Source organism: Heterodontus francisci, chromosome 2, assembly GCF_036365525.1.
Source record: "Heterodontus francisci isolate sHetFra1 chromosome 2, sHetFra1.hap1, whole genome shotgun sequence".
Taxonomy (NCBI): Eukaryota; Metazoa; Chordata; class Chondrichthyes; order Heterodontiformes; family Heterodontidae; genus Heterodontus; species Heterodontus francisci.
In genome coordinates this window covers 151,743,523-151,760,607 of record NC_090372.1, presented here as the reverse complement: position 1 = coordinate 151,760,607, position 17,085 = coordinate 151,743,523, and the positions used below count along the sequence as shown (strand labels likewise).

General features: G+C 44.7%; 1 protein-coding gene across 1 annotated transcript in view; it reads left to right on the top strand.

Annotated features, from left to right (window-relative positions):
- The window catches only part of abitram (actin binding transcription modulator), a 57,906-nt gene that overhangs the window by 29,331 nt on the left and 11,490 nt on the right, over nucleotides 1–17,085 (top strand). The window contains 2 exon segments of the mRNA XM_068012011.1: nucleotides 5,011–5,140; nucleotides 9,464–9,540. Coding sequence (XP_067868112.1) covers nucleotides 5,011–5,140; nucleotides 9,464–9,540 — 207 coding nt within the window.

Genomic DNA, 17,085 nt, shown 5'->3' with positions numbered 1-17,085 from the left:
GGTAGGACATCCCATGAGGTAGTGATATCTGGAGTTGTAGGATTTGCTTCCCTTTCTTTCCTTCTCTGCTGGTACTCTGCCTCATCATTAAGGCATTTGGACTCAAAAGTATGATGCAGCTTGATGGACAAGTTGTTGCCATTTTAAACGCCTGGTAGCAAGCTCCTCCCAGTCATCAATCTCAATGCTGCTGCACTTCAAGGAGAGCTTCAGAGTGTCTTTGACGCGTTTTCTTTGTCCTCCTCGGAATGCTGGCCATTTGAGAGTTGAGAAAACAGGGCCTGGCTGGGGGGAGACCGTTTTCAGTCATCCGAACACAATGTCAAGTCCATCGAAGTTGGTTTTGCAGGAGTTTTGCCTAAATGAATGGGGAACTGGCTTCAAGAAGGACACTAGCGTTTGTTCGATGGTCCTCCCACTGAATCCAGAGGATGCGACAGAGGCATTGCTGATGGAATTTCTCTAGCACTCTTGTATGTTGCTGATGCACAGTCCAGGTCTCACTGTAGCATGATTTATGTCCCTTCTTGAAGATAGTTACAATTGTCGGTGGGGAGTGGGAGGGAGTTCCTTTTCCTCCCAAATCCGCAGGATGAGTGCATAGAGTCTCGATGTGAGCAAAAGCCCACCAGCTTTCAAGACTTCAGCTGGAATACCATCGGGGCCGCAGGCTTTGTTGTTTTTCATCTGTTTAATTTCTTGTTGCATCTCTCCCATCGATGGTGGTTCATCCATGGATTCTACCACAGGGTACTGGGCGATAGCCTGGAGAGTATCAGCTGCCACTGTGGATTCACAGTTGAGTTGTTGAAAATATTCTTTCCAGTGTTGACAGATGGCATTGTCATCCTTAAGAAGAGAGACACCCTGTGAGCATCAGGGATTTTGTTCATTTGACCTTGGTCTATAGATGGCCACGAGTAATGGCTTGCCAACTCAAAAGCACCCCATTTATCCCTACTCTGCTTCCTGTTAGCTAACCAATCATCTATCCATGCTAATATGTTACCCCCTATACTGAGCTCTTGTCTTGTGTAGTAATCTTTGATGTGGCACCTTATCCAATGCCTTTTGGAAATCCAAGTACGCTACATCTACATGTTCACCTTTATCTACCTTGCTTGTTATTTCCTCAAAGAACTCTAATAAATTATTATTTCCCTTTCACAAAACCATGTTGGCTCTGCCTGATTGTATTATGATTTTCTAAATGTCCTGCTATTACCTCCTTAATAGCAGATTCTAGCATTTTCCCAATGGCAGATGTTAGGCTAACTGGCCTATAGTTTCCTGCTTTCTGTCTCCCTCCTTTCTTGAATAGAGGTGCTACATTTGCGATTTTCCAATCCGCTGGGACCTTCCCAGAATCTGGGGAATTTTGGAAAATCACAGCCAATGCATCTAATTTCTCTGCAGCCACTTCTTTTAAGACCCCAGGATGCAAGCCATCAGGTCCAGGGGACTTGTCCGCCTTCAGATTGAATAGTTTTCCCAGTACCTTTTCCGTTGTGATTGTTTTAAGTTCCTTCCTTCCTTTTACCTCTTGATTTTCAAGTAGTCTTGGAATTTTTTGTGTCTTCTATAGTGAAGATCGACACAAAATACCTGTTCAATGCTACTGCTATTTACTTGTTTCCCATTGCTATTTTCCCAGTCTCGCCCTTGAAAGGACCAATGCTTGTTTTAGTTACTCTTTTTTCCTTTTTAAATACTTGTAAACACTCTTACTAAAGGCCTGCTGGGGTCTGCAAATGAAACCCGACCTGGTCTGAGTCCTTTCATTTTCTCCCACACCCGACCCGACCCAACCATCAGTGAACCTAGCTTCTGTTTTTCATTTTGTTGCTTATCTGCACAAGCTTAAAACTGTAACTAAACAACATTTCAAGTCCCAAAAGTACATTAACATTGGCGCCACTTACTGGAGGTGGTGTTAGAGTGTGTTCGACTCGGGCCGAGTCCGAATGCCGGACCCGGAAGTGTGACCTGACTCGACCTGAACCCGACACATGTCGCGGGTCCTGTCAGGTTTGGGTCGGGTAGCCATGCTCTAACTCTTGCTATCTTTTATATTTCTAGCTAACTTTCTCAGACTCTAATTTCTTCCTTTTTTTTTCAGTCATTCTTTGCTGGTTTTTAAAATCTATCCAGTCTTCTGACCTACCACTAATCTTCGCAGTATTGTACAGTGTTTCTTTCAATTTGATACTATCTTTAACTTTCTTGGTTAGCCGTGGATGGTGCGTCCTTCTCAGAGGAACATATCTTGGCTGAGAGTTATGAAATATTTCCTTAACTGTTTGCTGCTGCTTCTTTACTGTCCTTACTTTTACTCTATTTTCCCAGTTCACTTTAGCCAACTCTGTCCTCATACCCTTGTAATTGCCTTTATTTAAGTTTAAGACACTAGTTTTAGACCCATACTTGTCATCCACAAACTAAATGTGAAATTCTATCGTTGTGATCACTGTTGTCTAGTAGCTCCTTTACTATGAGGTCATTAATTGATCCTGTCTCATTGCACATTACCAAGTCTAAAATAGCCTGCTCCCTGGTTGGCACTAGAACATACTGCTCTAAGAAATTGTTCCGAATACACTCTGAGCTCATCTTCCAGGTTGCCCTTGTCAATCTGATTTGTCAATCTATATAAAGATTTAAATCACCCATGATTATTTCAGTAATTTTCTTACAAGCCCCCATTATTTCTTCCTGTATACTCTGTCCAACCATGTAACTACTGTTAAGGGGCCTATAAATTACTCCCACCAGTGACTTCTTACATTCACTATTTCTTATTTCTACCCAAATTGATTCTACATCTTGATCTTTTGAACTAAGATCATCTTTCACTACTGTACTAATGTCATCCTTAATTAACATAGCTATCCACCTTTTCCTAGATTCCTGTCCTTCTGAAATGTCAAATATTTGTCAATATTTAGGTCCCAGTCTTGGTCACCTTGCAACCACATCTCTGAAATGGCCATTATTACCATTTGTACTATCAATTCATCTGTTTTGTTATGAATGCTGCGCACATTCAGATACAGAGCTTTTAATTCTGTCTATTTACCTTTATTGGAAACTCTGGCCTTATCTGCTGGTGCACTATTCAGCTTATATGCTCTCTCCTCTACTTCTACCTTCTCAATCCCCATACCTGCCTCACTCGCAGTCACCCACTTCCTTTCCCTGGCCACAGACCAAATCAGATGACCCTAACTCAAGTGGTGTGACTGCCTTCTGGAACAAAGTATCCCGGTAACTTTCCCCTGCCTGATCCATCACAGCGTCCGAAGCTCAGCCTCCAGCTCGTTAACTCTGAACCGAAGTTCCGCAAGCCACAAACACTTACTGCAGATGTGGTTGCCAGGGATCTCACAGGCGTCCGCCAACTACCGCATACTACAGCTGCAACACATCACCTGCCCTGCCATCCTTATTGTGTTTTAAGTAACTAATTATTTTCTTCATTAAATTTTAATTAATGCCTCTAATCCTGCTTGTGCTTATAATATTTAAATTACTGTTATCTAAACTAGGGAATTTTAATTGGGTTGAGTATGAGAAAAGAGAAAATACTCATCAACCAATCACTTAGCATCTTTCCTGTTATGTCACACTTCGGTTTTCTTTAGAATGCCACTCTCGCCACTCTCTCCAAGTTGCCCTCTATTTCTGTTATGCTGTCACCTGCCTGTCCATCTAATATATGCTTCCGAGTTTCAGCTCTCCAAACAGCAGCACCTCCTCCCTCACTACACCAAATTCCCACACTTACCAAATTCCCAAGCTCACACTCTGTCTCAGGTTGCACTCAGCTACAAGTTGCTACCTTCGTGCCTGTTTACTGTAGTTCTTTAATTGTTTGCAGATGTAATGTGTTTATCTATATGTATTATCTTTGAATTAATCTAAAAACCTGACTTAGAAGGAATCAAGCTGAAAACAGGGTTCCAAAACAACACTGCAGTTATTGTGATACCTAGTGATAAATCAGACTTCAGGCTCACTTTATTTTTTAAAAGTCTCTGCCGAAGGGGAGTTAATCCTGTGTAAAAATGGAAAACAAAGCTAATTAATTTCACATTGTTATTATAAGTTTTAGTCCTTTTGAATCTGCTAGTAGAAGCCTTTGGATTTAAGTTCCTCTGCACGGTCTGAGCGTGTCGACAAATCAGACACGACCGTAATCTGCTGCTTTGTCGTCTTTCAGAGGAGACCTTGGACTGAAGCCTAAAGTGTTATTAAGAACAGATTATCCCAGTGTCCTGGCAAGCATTCTTCCCTCAACCAATACCACCAAGACAATAGATTAACAACTCATTCACCTCATTTTTACTTTTGTGGGACCTTGCTATGTGCATATTTGATGCCATGTTTGACTAAATAAATAGCGATAGCAACTGCACTTCAAAAGTAATTAATTGGTTGTGAAGTACTCGGGATATTCTGAGGATATGCTAAGGGACTGATTAAATGAAAGTTGATTTTCCTTTCTATTTCTGAAGTTTCTGGAAAAACACTTCAGTTCTCTGGTTTATCAGTGGTCCATCTTAACCATGTGGGTATATGTGAATGGTCCTTAATGAATCTTTAGAATCATAGAATTAGACACATGATTTGGTATTGCGAATCAAGTAACTGTAACTATGTGGTTATCAGCATTCTGGCACAAGGTCAGAAACCATATTGGTAACTAAGGCTTGCAAAACTTCAAAGCTTAAAGTTTAAACAAGTTTATTTACAATTATCCATTCTATTCAATATTTCCTTCCCCACAGTTAATATACTTCAATTTCCTGGAAATTTGGCCGAGCTTGTTTGGTGGGGTGTGCAAAATTGAGGAGGTTGCCATTAGGGGAGCTGTTCTGATGTACAAGTGGCATAAATGTTCACAAAATTACAATGAACGTACGTAGGCATCTCATGCCCATTTTGGCACTAAATATTTGGAAGTCTTTCCTTTTTTGTCTGTCTTTCAAGTCTTTCTTTTGATTATAATAGGATATGTGTCATCACTCTGGCAGAATCTCACCCTGTGTTACAGAGGGGGAAAAGAATAAAAAATATTAGCTACCAGATCAGTGCCAACTGTAGTCGACTACAAAACAAGGTCTCAGGAAAATCGAAACGGGTAAGTTTTTTACTTTTTATGTGGCTCTTTTCTCTTTCCTTGCCTTCCCTCTCTCCTCTGACCTCTGGTCCTCTTCCCGAAGGGTGGCAGGAGGAAGCCACCTAATTGTGCAGTAGGGGCACCTCTCTGTTCAATGTTCTTCCCCTCCGTCTCCTCTTCCTCCTTTTGCCTCCTGCACCTGTCTGGAGGGCCATGTTATGGCGAGCTTAGCAGACCAACATAATGACAGAGACCCTGTCAGGATGGTATTGGAGGGCACCATACGACTGGTCCAGGCACTAGAATTCAGAAGCCCGATGGTCTGCTCAATGGTTGGCCTTTGTCTGGGGCTCCTGTAGATGAGTCAGTACCCATCTCTTCAAGGGATTTCCCTTGGATTCATCCATGCACTTTGGGGGATGGAGTGAAGATCTGAGGCAGGCGAAGGATGAATGAGTAACGCCATCTGCCAGAAAATTGAGCACACACATGGAGGAAGCTCTTGTGGTCATAGACCAATTGGATGTTGAGGGAGTGGAAGCTCTAACTGTTGTAGGATCTCACTGACCGGTCACTGGATGCTTTGATGGCCACATGGGCACAATCGATGCCCTGCATCTGGGGAATCCAGCGATGATGGCGAAACCCAATGCTCTCTGTACCTGCATTGACCCATCTATATCAAACTGGATGTAGTCCACCGCCCTCCCTCCTTTAATATGGCATCTGTGACCTGTCTGGTGGCATGATGAGCTGTCGACTGAGAGATGCCACCTACGTCAGCAGCTGATCCCTGGAACAACCTGGTTGCATAGAAATTCATGGTGACAGACCTTGATGGCTGCAGGTAAAGGACTGCCATGCAGGCTGCGAGGCCTTAGGTCATTGTGGATCAGAGCACACAGGTTCAAGATTATCAGCCTGGATAGGCGTAGCTTCCTATGGCACTGGTGCTCTGTCATTTGCAGGTAGCTTTTTTTTTATTCATTCATGGGATGTGGGCATCGCTGGCTAGGACAGCATTTATTGCCTATCCCTAATTGCCCTTGAGAAGGTGGTGGTGAGCTGCTGCCTTGAACTGCTGCAGCCCATGTGGGGTAGGAAGTGCTGTTAGGAAGGGAGTTCCAGGATTTTGGCCCAGTGACAGTGAAGGAATGGCGCTATAGTTCCAAGTCAGTGTGTGGCTTGGGGGGGAACATGCAGGTGGTGGTGTTCCCATGTAGTTGCTGCACTTGTCCTTCTAGGTGGTAGAGGTTGCAGGTTTGGAAAGTGTTGTCTAAGGAGCCTTGGTGCATTGCTGCAGTGTATCTTGTAGATGGTACACATTGCTGCCACTTTGCATCGGTGGTGGATGGGGTGCCAATCAAGGGGGCTGCTTTGTCCTGGATGCTGTTGAGCTTCTTGAGTGGTGGTGTTGTTGCACTCATTCAGGCAAGTGGAGAGTATTCCATCATGCTCCTGACTTGTGTCTTGTAGATGGTGGACAGGCTTTGGGGAGTCAGGAGGTGAGTTACTCGCTGCAGGATTCCTAGCTTCTGACCTCCTCTTGTAGCCATGGTACTTATATAGCTACTGCAGTTCAATTTCTGGTCAATGGTAACCCCCAGGATATTGATAGTGGGGGATTCAGTGATGGTAATGCCATTGCATGTCAAATGGAGATGGTTAGATTCTCTCTTGTTGGAGATGGTCATTGCCTGACACTTGTGTGGCGCGAATGTTACTTGCCACTTATTAGCCCAAGCCTGGATATTGTCCAGGTCTTGCTGCATTTCTACACGGACTGCTTCAGTATCTGAGGGGTTGCGAATGGTGCTGAACATTGAGCAATCATCAGTGAACATCCCCACTTCTGACCTTATGATTAAAGAAAAGTCATTGATGAAGCAGCTGAAGATGGTTGGGCCTAGGACACTACCCTGAGTAACTCCTGCAGTGATGTCCTGGAGCTGAGATGATTGACCTCCAACAATCAGAACCATCTTCCTTTGTGCTAGGTATGACTCCAACCAGACCCCCTGATTCCCATTGACTCCAGTTTTGCTAGGGCTCCTTGATGCCATACTCGGTCAAATGCTGCCTTGATGTCAGGGACAGTCACTCTCACCTCACCTCTGGAGTTCAACTCTTTTGTCCATGTTTGAACCAAGGCTGTAATGTGTTCAAGAGCTGAGTGGAACCCAAACTGAGCGTCACTGAGCAGGTTATTGGGCAGTAGACCCGATGTCTGTCTCAGGTCGGGCCACCTTCCCCTTACAACCTCCTCCTGTCCAGGAGCTTGCATTTGCTGCAGCTCATCCTGGCTGCTTTGTCCAATGTCAATGTAGCCTGTTCCCAACTGAACACTCTCAGCTGTGCTTTGCACATTCACCAGGCCTTTCCCGCCAGTCCCCGTGGTGCCAGCGGCCTCGCGTCCCTCACAATTCTTACCACTAACCACTGAGAAATGCAAGTCTTACAACTCCGGCAATGGCTACTCTGTGGCACTTTTGGAGCTGCTGAGCTTTATTTTGGGCCCCTGCGTCATGTTAATCAGCCCTTCCCATAGTTGTTATGGCCCTCCACATTGTTCATGTCTTTTAAACCCTGCTGTGGTCCAGACGTGGTGTTCTTTCTGTGCCATTCCTTTGAAAATCCAGAACTGCTGCTGACAAGCCTGTTAATGAGCTCCACAGGCAATTAATTAGAGGTGTGCCGGGTTGCCATTCCCTCTCTCCTGGCGTCTCTTTAGAAATGGCTTTGCTATCCGGAGGCAATAGGACCCAGTGCCAACCTCCAAGAACGTGATCTTCAAATACCATGTGCACCTGCTCCCGCCCCCAGTGGGCTTTAAAAATCAGGCCCAGAAAGTCTAAAGGCCGGCTTGTGGCAAATTGGAGGCAAAATGAAGGTTTCATCAAAAAAAAATTGCAGTCTAAAGCAATATAACTTGGATCTGTGTTGCTGCAAGATGCATATCACATGCAGCTTTTATTTCTTTGATCCTGTTTCTGAAAGTTTTTTTTTAGATGTTTGGAAATTTATATTTGGATCAAGATTCTGATTTCTGTGCTTTATCAAACCGTTTTCATTATGCACTGTGGTTTCATTGACTTTTGCACAATGATCCCTAACACCATTTCCTGATTTGTAAATATTATGAAGCACATCCATTCTCCAAAGCTCCCTATTTTCACCCAGTGCTTTCATACAAGTTATTTCACATTTGCATACAATTGAATTGGATCTTTCATCCAGGTTTCTCTTTAATATTTCCTGGAAGATCCAGCTCCTTTTGAATGTGGTTTCTGAAATTTGCTTATACTTTGGATTTTAGTCATACCTGCAGACTTCAAAGTTTTGTTATCGATAGAATTGTGCAAATCTTATTCTAAGGAATATCCAATATTTTTCCCCTGCCATTTAGTTGCATACCCTCAGGCTCTGTGGACTGCATTAAATAATAGGATATTATTGGTATTGGCTCTTGCAAAATCATTTTTAATGCCACAAACATTTGCCTCTGCAAAAATTAATTTGAAGTAGCTAAATACAAAGCTGAGTTTCCAACTGGTGGAATTTGCTGCTAAGTATCTATTTATGTTTATCTTATACACCTGATTTTGCATGTTTCAATTTGGTAGGGTAGTTTGCATAGGTTTGCTTTCGGGGGAATTATTTGCTGTAAAAGGATGTAAACTTGGCTGACTGGTAGCACTCTGGCTTCTAAATCAGCAGGTCATGGATTCAAGCCCCACTCCCTGACTTGAACACATAATCTAGGCTGACACTTCATTGCAATACTGACAGAGTGCTACAGTGTTAGAGATGCCATCTTTTGGATGAGACATTAAGCAGACAGCCCTATCTGAACTTTCATGGCACTAGTTGAAGAAGGGCAGGAGAGATGTCCTGACCAATATTTATCTCTTAAACCAAAACCTAGTTTATCTAGTCATTTAATTCATTACTGTTCGTGGAGGCTTGCTGTGCACAAATTGGCTGCCACATTTTCCGACCTTATAGCACCAAATACACTGCAACAGTAACTGGCTGTTTAGTGCCTTGGAACATCCTGAGGTTTTGAAAGGCACTATGTAAATGCAAGTTATTTCTCTTTTCTTCATTCAGATAAGTCACCAGGTCTTCACAAGGCTTCACAAGCCCTCAGGCTACTTAGCATTGGTTTTTATAGCTTGAAAGGTTTGCATTTGTGACTGTCCTCAGCTGTTGTTCAGCAAATTTTATTAGTTGAGGAAAATTGGTAGAAATAGTTGTTTTGGAAATTTGACAGCAACAGATTTTTCTCCTTTTCTGGTGAATGCAAATTATTTGATTATATATGTCTGCTTAACTTTGTTTCAGGGTGGACAGTTTCTAACAGAACTTGCCCCATTGTGCAGGGTACTGTGTACAGATGGTGAGGAATACACAATTTACAGGCAAGGTCTTTCTCTTCGTTTGAAGATTATAGCTATGATAAATCTGAAGTTCATTAAATATTATTGTAAAATTTACTTAATTTGGACTGTACTTTTGTGCACTAACTTTGTAATAAGGATATTTGTGTGCACTTCTCTTTCAGCACTTGCCATAAATAGATAGCTTTTGGCCCAAATCTCTACCCCTGAAATGCTCATCTGTCCATACACATGATCGAGGTATTGCAGTGCCAGAATTAGAGTTGCATAGGTCTCCTGTTGACTCTTGCCTCGGCAGCTGCAACAGTCGTAGCTCCAATCAGTCACACAGCTTTAAGTTTTTGGCTATAATCTTACTGCCTGGCCCATGCACTCTGTAATTATAATTATCCATTATCTAGAAGAGGACTACAATGAAGGTGATGTCCTGATTAGTCTGTAAATAGCTTCTACATGGTCACTTGAGATCCTGTTGTATGAAGGCCTGACTGCTACTTCCTTGTACCTGAGAGGTGGGTCTGGCTGTGGTAGGAGTAGATCTGCAAGTGCTTAATTTCCTCGTTGGAATACCCTGTTAGTGGTTGGTTCAAGGGTGTTCCCATGAGGAAAATAGATGGACAACTGTAATATTCAATGTGTATTTCCAGCAATATCTCAACCATTGGCAGGAATATAATTTTTGGTACTAGAGAGTAATTCAAATTAAATTTAAATAACAATTTATCATACACTGCATGGGTTTCCTCCTGTTATGCCAGGTGTGGAGTGGGCACCAGTAGCATTCATATAAGTTGGCATGGGAAATCTGGATCAGTGTTTCAAAAGTGAAATCATTTACTGGGCCAGGTAGCTACTCATTGCTGTACATAAATAAAGTCAGCTCCAAAGCAGCATCAATTTTGAAATTGCAAGACAGCAGTAAACCTTCATTTTGTGTGCCTAGGGGATTGTTGGGAGGCATATTTCACACCTGCCATCATTACCCTTTACATAATGGATGCCCCTTTCATGGTTTCATTGTACTTTGTTACTCGGAAGAAAAAAGTGAACTGCAGGGTGTCCAGGAAGTGAGTGTCACTGGAGGAGCGCTTCTACTCATGAGTACTTAGTCAACCGAAGCTGTTATGCCCAACAGATATATTTGCATTGTACCAAGCAGCAATGCTTTTGTATGCTTTTAGAGACACCGGGCAGGATTTTCCCAGCCAGTTGGAGGCAGGTGTGTGGAGTGGGAAAGTCTCAGAAATTGCTGTTGGATTGGCGTGATCCTGTCCTCATCCAGTTTTCCTTTGGGGTAGGTTGCAAGTCCAGCAGGGGACTCCCTTGGGTCTAGTGGGAAAGCAATTGAGGTACTTTAAAAGGCAATTAAGAGCCTTTTTAAGCATGGAATCCTTTTTTCCCAACAGCACAGTGGTTCCACGTTGTGTCTCCAACTCAAGGTTGGAGAAGGCAAGTGCACAGTGGGAACTGATCATAGAGTGAAACTAGCCTGATTATGAGCACATTTAAAGCTGAAACTGGCAAGCCTATGCTCAGCCACAGTGAAAGGCTTGCGCTGATGGGAGTAGTTCTTTCAGCCTAAAATTATCATCGTTAGGGACAGCAACATTGTGCAACATATCAAGTGCCTGAGAGTAATCTCACCTTATTGCCGGTCAGACTTCCCTGTGACATGGGGTCTACACATGCAACAGTTGGTTGGACCTCTGAGGCAGAGGTGCAGTGTGCTGCAGTTCAGCAGTCCCACTGACGGGCAGCAACAGCTGCTTTCTCCACAGCCGTATGCAGCTGGACAGAACGGAGGGGATGGACACAAGGCTGCACTGCGAAGGAAACAATACCCTCAGCACAGGGTTTATAGGCCAAGGGTCAGCTTCTTCAACCTCTCTGACAACAGTGCCTCGGAAGGCTCCAGCTCTGGCGGCAGGTGATTGCAGACTTCTGCAGCCTCTTGGAAGAAGATTTTCACCCAAGAGAAGCAGGTGACCACTCATTGCCCGTGGCAGTCAAGATGATCACCGCCGTCAATTTTTTCAGTGCCAGGACTTGTTCATCCTTCGGCAGTCTCAAGTTCCACAGCTCTTCTCTCTCCCAGACAACCTCAGCGGTTGACTCCTGGGGGACAAGAGATACCCACTCAAGACCTGGCTGATGACCCCAATGAGAAACCCTGCCACAGAGGCCATCGGCTTTCTCAAAATGAGGTTCTGCTGCCTTGACCGATCTGGAGGTGCCCTTCAATATGTCAATATGCCCCAGCAAGGGTGTGCAGGATTGTAGTGGTATGCTGTGCCCTGAACAACATGGTGCTGCAGAAAGGACTGGAGCTGACACCAAAGAAAGGTGGCGTGTACCCAACATCTGAGAAGGAGGAACATCTTGATGTACCGTTGGTGCCTGGAGCCGCATACCTGTCTGCCAGAGATGGCCTTATCCAGGCACGCTTCACTTGAAAAGTGTACTTGCAGCACCTACGCTGTAACACCAGTCACCCAACCACCCATCACATTCACTGCCTTACCTCCTCATCAAGGCAGTTTATGCCATTCACTGGAATGATCCTGACCAGGGGCACCAGGGGAATCCAGCAAAGTAGACGCCATGACAATGAGTAATTCACAGAAAATCATTTTCATCCAAAAGAGTATCAATGGAACCATAACAATGTAATAAGCACCCAAGTGACCCACTTTGTGCAGCTATGACTGTTTCCTTGTATGCTTTCTATTACTTCTACCTAATGCTACCACTGTGGCTTCAGCAGAGCTAGAGACAGGCTGCTCATTCCCCTGCTCTGTCACAACAGATGCCTATGGTGGACGTTCTCTGGATTTGGGAGCCTGTGAGGGCCCCACCAAAGACTGATGGCTGTTGTCATCTTGACAGCCACGGGCAATGTTTTCACTGCCAGGACTTGTTCATCCTTCGACAGTCTTGAGTTCCACAGCTACACCTACAACTGTACAAGGGGCAGACTCAGTCATTGGGCCAGGACACAGCATTTGCAGCTCCGTCAGAGAGGATAGGGCAAGTGCTGAGAAGTGGGGGTGCCTTATAAAGAGCTCTACTACCATCTTCCCTGTCTTCCTCATCCGTCTCAGATCCGCCCTCCCCCCCCCCCGCTAACCAAGAGCGGGAGAGCAACCAAGGCGATACTTTGATCAATGTTGTGTAAACTGGTAACCAGAGTGTGCAGGTCATTGGCATGATTCTGCATGCACTTGGCCTGTTGCTCTTTCAGTGATCATCAGCGCAAGTGCCTGAGACATGATGGTAATTGTGCTAGAGATGGACTCCTCCATTTTCTGTACAATGGTGCACATTGCATCTGGAAATTCTGACAGATGCACACACATTTCCCTTTGCTGCTCCACAAGTACCTGTTTAGTGTATGACTCCTGGGGCTCATCATCTGTGTCCAGCCGAAGTGCCATGGGGACTCTCCACTGCTGTCCTTGTCTCCAGTGCCTGCTTCTGGTCACGTGATGTACTCCTCGCCATGTATCTATCTGAGAAACTAGACCCACTGAGATGTGTATCTGCACTGGTGGAGGGTGCGCAGGAGTTAGGTGCATCCTCAGAATGTTGGTCCTATTCTGAGGACTCCTTGGCCTCATCCTCTTCTCCTTCGGCAGCATCGTAATGCACCTTTGGGAGATGAAAGATGTGAGTTAGTGCTGAACCTAGATGAAATGGGGTTCCAAGTTAGCATAGTGCAGATCATGACATTTAATCTATAGGTGACATTCAACATGAATGTTAAGTGCCAAGTGACTGGGGCATCTAATGCTGCCACTAGGTCTCTGGGCCACCCCCATCTCTCCATGGCTAACGGCCTGTACTGATGACACCTAGCTAATTTTCAGGACTTCCTCCTCCATTGTGGTTGGGGTGGCCATGTCTGGAGCACCACCCCGGTTCTCTGCCTCTCCCTGGAGTTGTGGGCTGTCTTCTGCTTCAATGAGAAAAAGCAGAGTTAAGAGTGTGAGGAGTTAATTGATTGGTGAGGATGGATGGTAAACATTTTAAGGAGGGTGACTGTGGGGGGGGAGGGCAATAGGTTGTGAGTGAGTGTTCATGTTATCTGTTGAGATGAAGATTTGAGGAAGAAGCTGGAGAGAATGAATTGTGTGGAACAGCAAATGGTCAGAGCAGTGCTGTGCAGGAGAATGCTCGGGAGCTGAGATGGTTGCGAGTTTCAGTACACTCACCTTGCCAAACCTCATGAGGTTATTAAACTTTTCCCTGCGCTGGACCCGGGTCCTGGCACAACACCGCCTACTAATAGCCTCTGTAACTTGAAAATGTGAAGCCATGGTGAGGCTGGCGGGCCCTCCTGTCTTCTTCAGAGAAGAGGACCTCGCTGTGTGTCCTCAGTGCATGAATCATCACCTCCAGGGACGAGTCTGTGAACTGGGGACAGCCTTTTCACATCATCCATCTACGCTGCAGATCTTTGCTCTCTCACTGGATTGTTTACTGCAGTCACTGCTGCCATTGAGAGTCCTGCTGGAGTCCCTTCAAATTGAGATCCTTCATTGCTAGTTTAGTTGTGACATTCAGCCGGCCCTCCCTAATAGGTCAGGGAACCCTGAGGCGGGATGATAATCCAGAAGGCACACAAATCTGTTAGTTTGGTTCCTGACCTGAAAATGGTCCCGCCATTCTGGCAGGGACTAAGTGGAGAAGATTTTGCCCACTGTGTCACTTACTGCAGGAGCACCTGAAGCCCACGGTAGCAAAGGCCACAGCAACCTTAAACCTTTTTTGTTTGAGGTTCATGACGGGATGGGTCAGTGGGGAATTCAATAATATCAATCTGTCTTCAATGTCTCACTGTATGAAATAGATAATTGTATTGTTAGCCCAAATAAATAATTTCATAATTTTCCCCATGGGCGATAAAGAACAATGGGAGAGAACATAAAGCTTATTTCAAATAGCAGGTTCTCCCAAAGTCTAAGGTGTCATTGGCATGTATATACCTCTGCCTACTCCAATCAACAACAGTGCACCATATATAAACTGCCAAGTATTCTGATAGCAGACTCTTTGCAGGCAAAGATCATGGGAAGGCTTGTCTCTATGGTAGTTGGCATGACTGTTGGTGACTGGAGGCCAATTTTTGATCTTCTGGCTCTTGTGAAGTTGGGGCACACAAGCTCCTGGTTTGGAGGGGCTCTGGTATAAGCGGACTCCTTCCATTGTCTGCGCCTTTCTTCAGGAGCCTCACATCTGTTTGTTTCGAACTTGTAAGCTGCTTTCCTGGTTGTTGTGCGCCACCTGTCTCTGTTGGCAGCTCCACACCCTTTGGTCACTGTCAGCCAGAGAGTGCTGTCGTTTCAGCTGGTCTTTGAACGATTTACGAGATGCACCTCAGTCTCACTTAGCGGAACATAGTTCATCATTCAGCACTGCTTTTGGCATTCTAGAATCCTCCATGCGTGACACATGTCCTACCCAGTGTATTTGGCGCTGTAAGAAAATGCATTCAGTGCTGGGCATATTGGGGACTTCATTGTTTGTGATGTAGTCCTGCCATCTGATCATGATGGATCGAAGACAGCATTGATGGAAGTGCTCCAGCAGTTGCATTTGTTTTCTATACTGAACCCATGATTCTGACCCATACAAGAGGGTGATGATGACAACAGCTCTGTAAAATTGAATTTTGGTAGAGACGTGTAGTGAATGGTTTTGCCAGACATGCTTTGAGAGGCAGCCAAAGGAGATGTTGGCCTTGATCAGTCGATTATCTTTGTCCTTGTTGACAGTGGCATCATTTGACATGCTACCTAAATAGGTAAACTGTTCCACTGCATTGAGGTTGCTACTGTCAATGGTGGGTTGTACTTGCCTTGAGGCCATGGTTGGTACAGCATTTCTGTTTTCTTTAGGCTAATGGTAAGGCCAAAGGCATTTCCTGCCTCAGAAAAACAGTTTACAATGCGCTGTATTGCCTTATCTATGTGTGCCAGAAGGGTGCAATCATCAGCAAACCGAAGCTCCCCGATAAGGTCTTCTGTGGTTTTGCTATGTGACAGTAGTTGTCGCAGGTTGAAGAGACAGCCATATGTTTGGAAGTGGATGTTATGCCCTCTGTCAATCCTGCCTTTGCCTCTTGAAGCATTATACTGCAGAAAATAGAAAAAAGGGTCGGTGTCAGAACACATTAGAGCTAGGAAAGCTGTCTGAGAGGCCTCCCTTCTGCTTGACCTGATCTTGCTGGCCTTTGGCAGTTGACAGAGACTGACGAGGAACCTTGGAGGGCTCCCCAATCTAAAGTCTGTCCCAGCTGACTATCGAATGCATTGGTGAGGTCTGCAAAAGTAGCATGCAGGCACGTGTTTTGTTCAATACAGCTCTCCTGGATCTGTCTCAGCATAAAAATTCCCTATTGGGTCTGATTCCGCACTGACTTTCAGGGAGGCTTTCTTCAGCTGTTGTCAGAACAAGTCTATTTAGAAGCATTCTGGCCAAGATTTTGCCTGCAATAGAGAGCAAGGTGATGCCTCTTGTAGTTTGAACAATAAGACTTCTGTCCCCGGTTTTTGTAGAGGGAGACGATCATTGCATCTTGAAGGTCCTGAGACATTGTCCCTTTTTCTCAGCATACTGCAAATAGATCTGTAAGCCTATCAAGGATCACATCTCCTCCCTGTTTATAGACCTCGGCTGGCATCCCATCTATTCCAAGGGCTTTGTGATTTTAATTGTGCTATAACCGTCTTGATCTCTTCATGGATTAGTGGTTCATCCATCTCAGACTTCGTTCTGGGAAACTTTTATGATGGATGTCTCCTGCGTCATCCACCAGTCACCAGATAGGCTGTCAGTGTTCTGACCATTGGTGCAAGATGGATTCTTTATCTATGAACAGGATTGTGCCATCCTAAGAATTTAGTGGTGCCTGCAGCTGGTGGGAAGGTCCATATACAGATCTCAAGGCTTTGTAGAGGATCCCATATCTCCCATATCTGCATACATTTGTATCCTCTCAGTGAGTGCTGTCCACTAGTTATTTTGGATGACTGAGGTTGGTTTGCGCAGTGCTGCAGGCCTCCCTATGCACAGCTTTTGTAGCCTGGTCATCAGGGCATGCAAGTAATCTATTGTTGCAGGAGTGTTTCTTTTGAAGAAGCTCTTGGATTTTCATGTCATTTTCTGTAACTGTTTCTTATAGGATGGATTTCAACTGTTCCCACTGCTCTGTTGGTTAATATCACTGTCCAGAGTTCAGTCTTCAAGCGTGCTCTGGAAAACATCTGGTAGATAGTCTATGGATTTGTTGTTTCTTTGTTTTTGGGTTTTTCTTTTGGGTGATGGTTTGATTCTGAAAGCTGCGATAGCTCGAATTAGCCTGTGGTCGATGTAACAGTCAGCAGTGGGTATAACTCGGGTGTGTTGTACGTCCCATACGTCACATTGGCACACCAGAATATAATCCAAAAGGTGCTAGTGCTTTGAGCATGGATGCCTCCAGGTGGTCTTCAATCTGGCTTTCTGTTGGAATAGAGAATTAGTGTTGAGTTCCTGCTCCATCCAGAATTCCAGCAGCAGTATTGC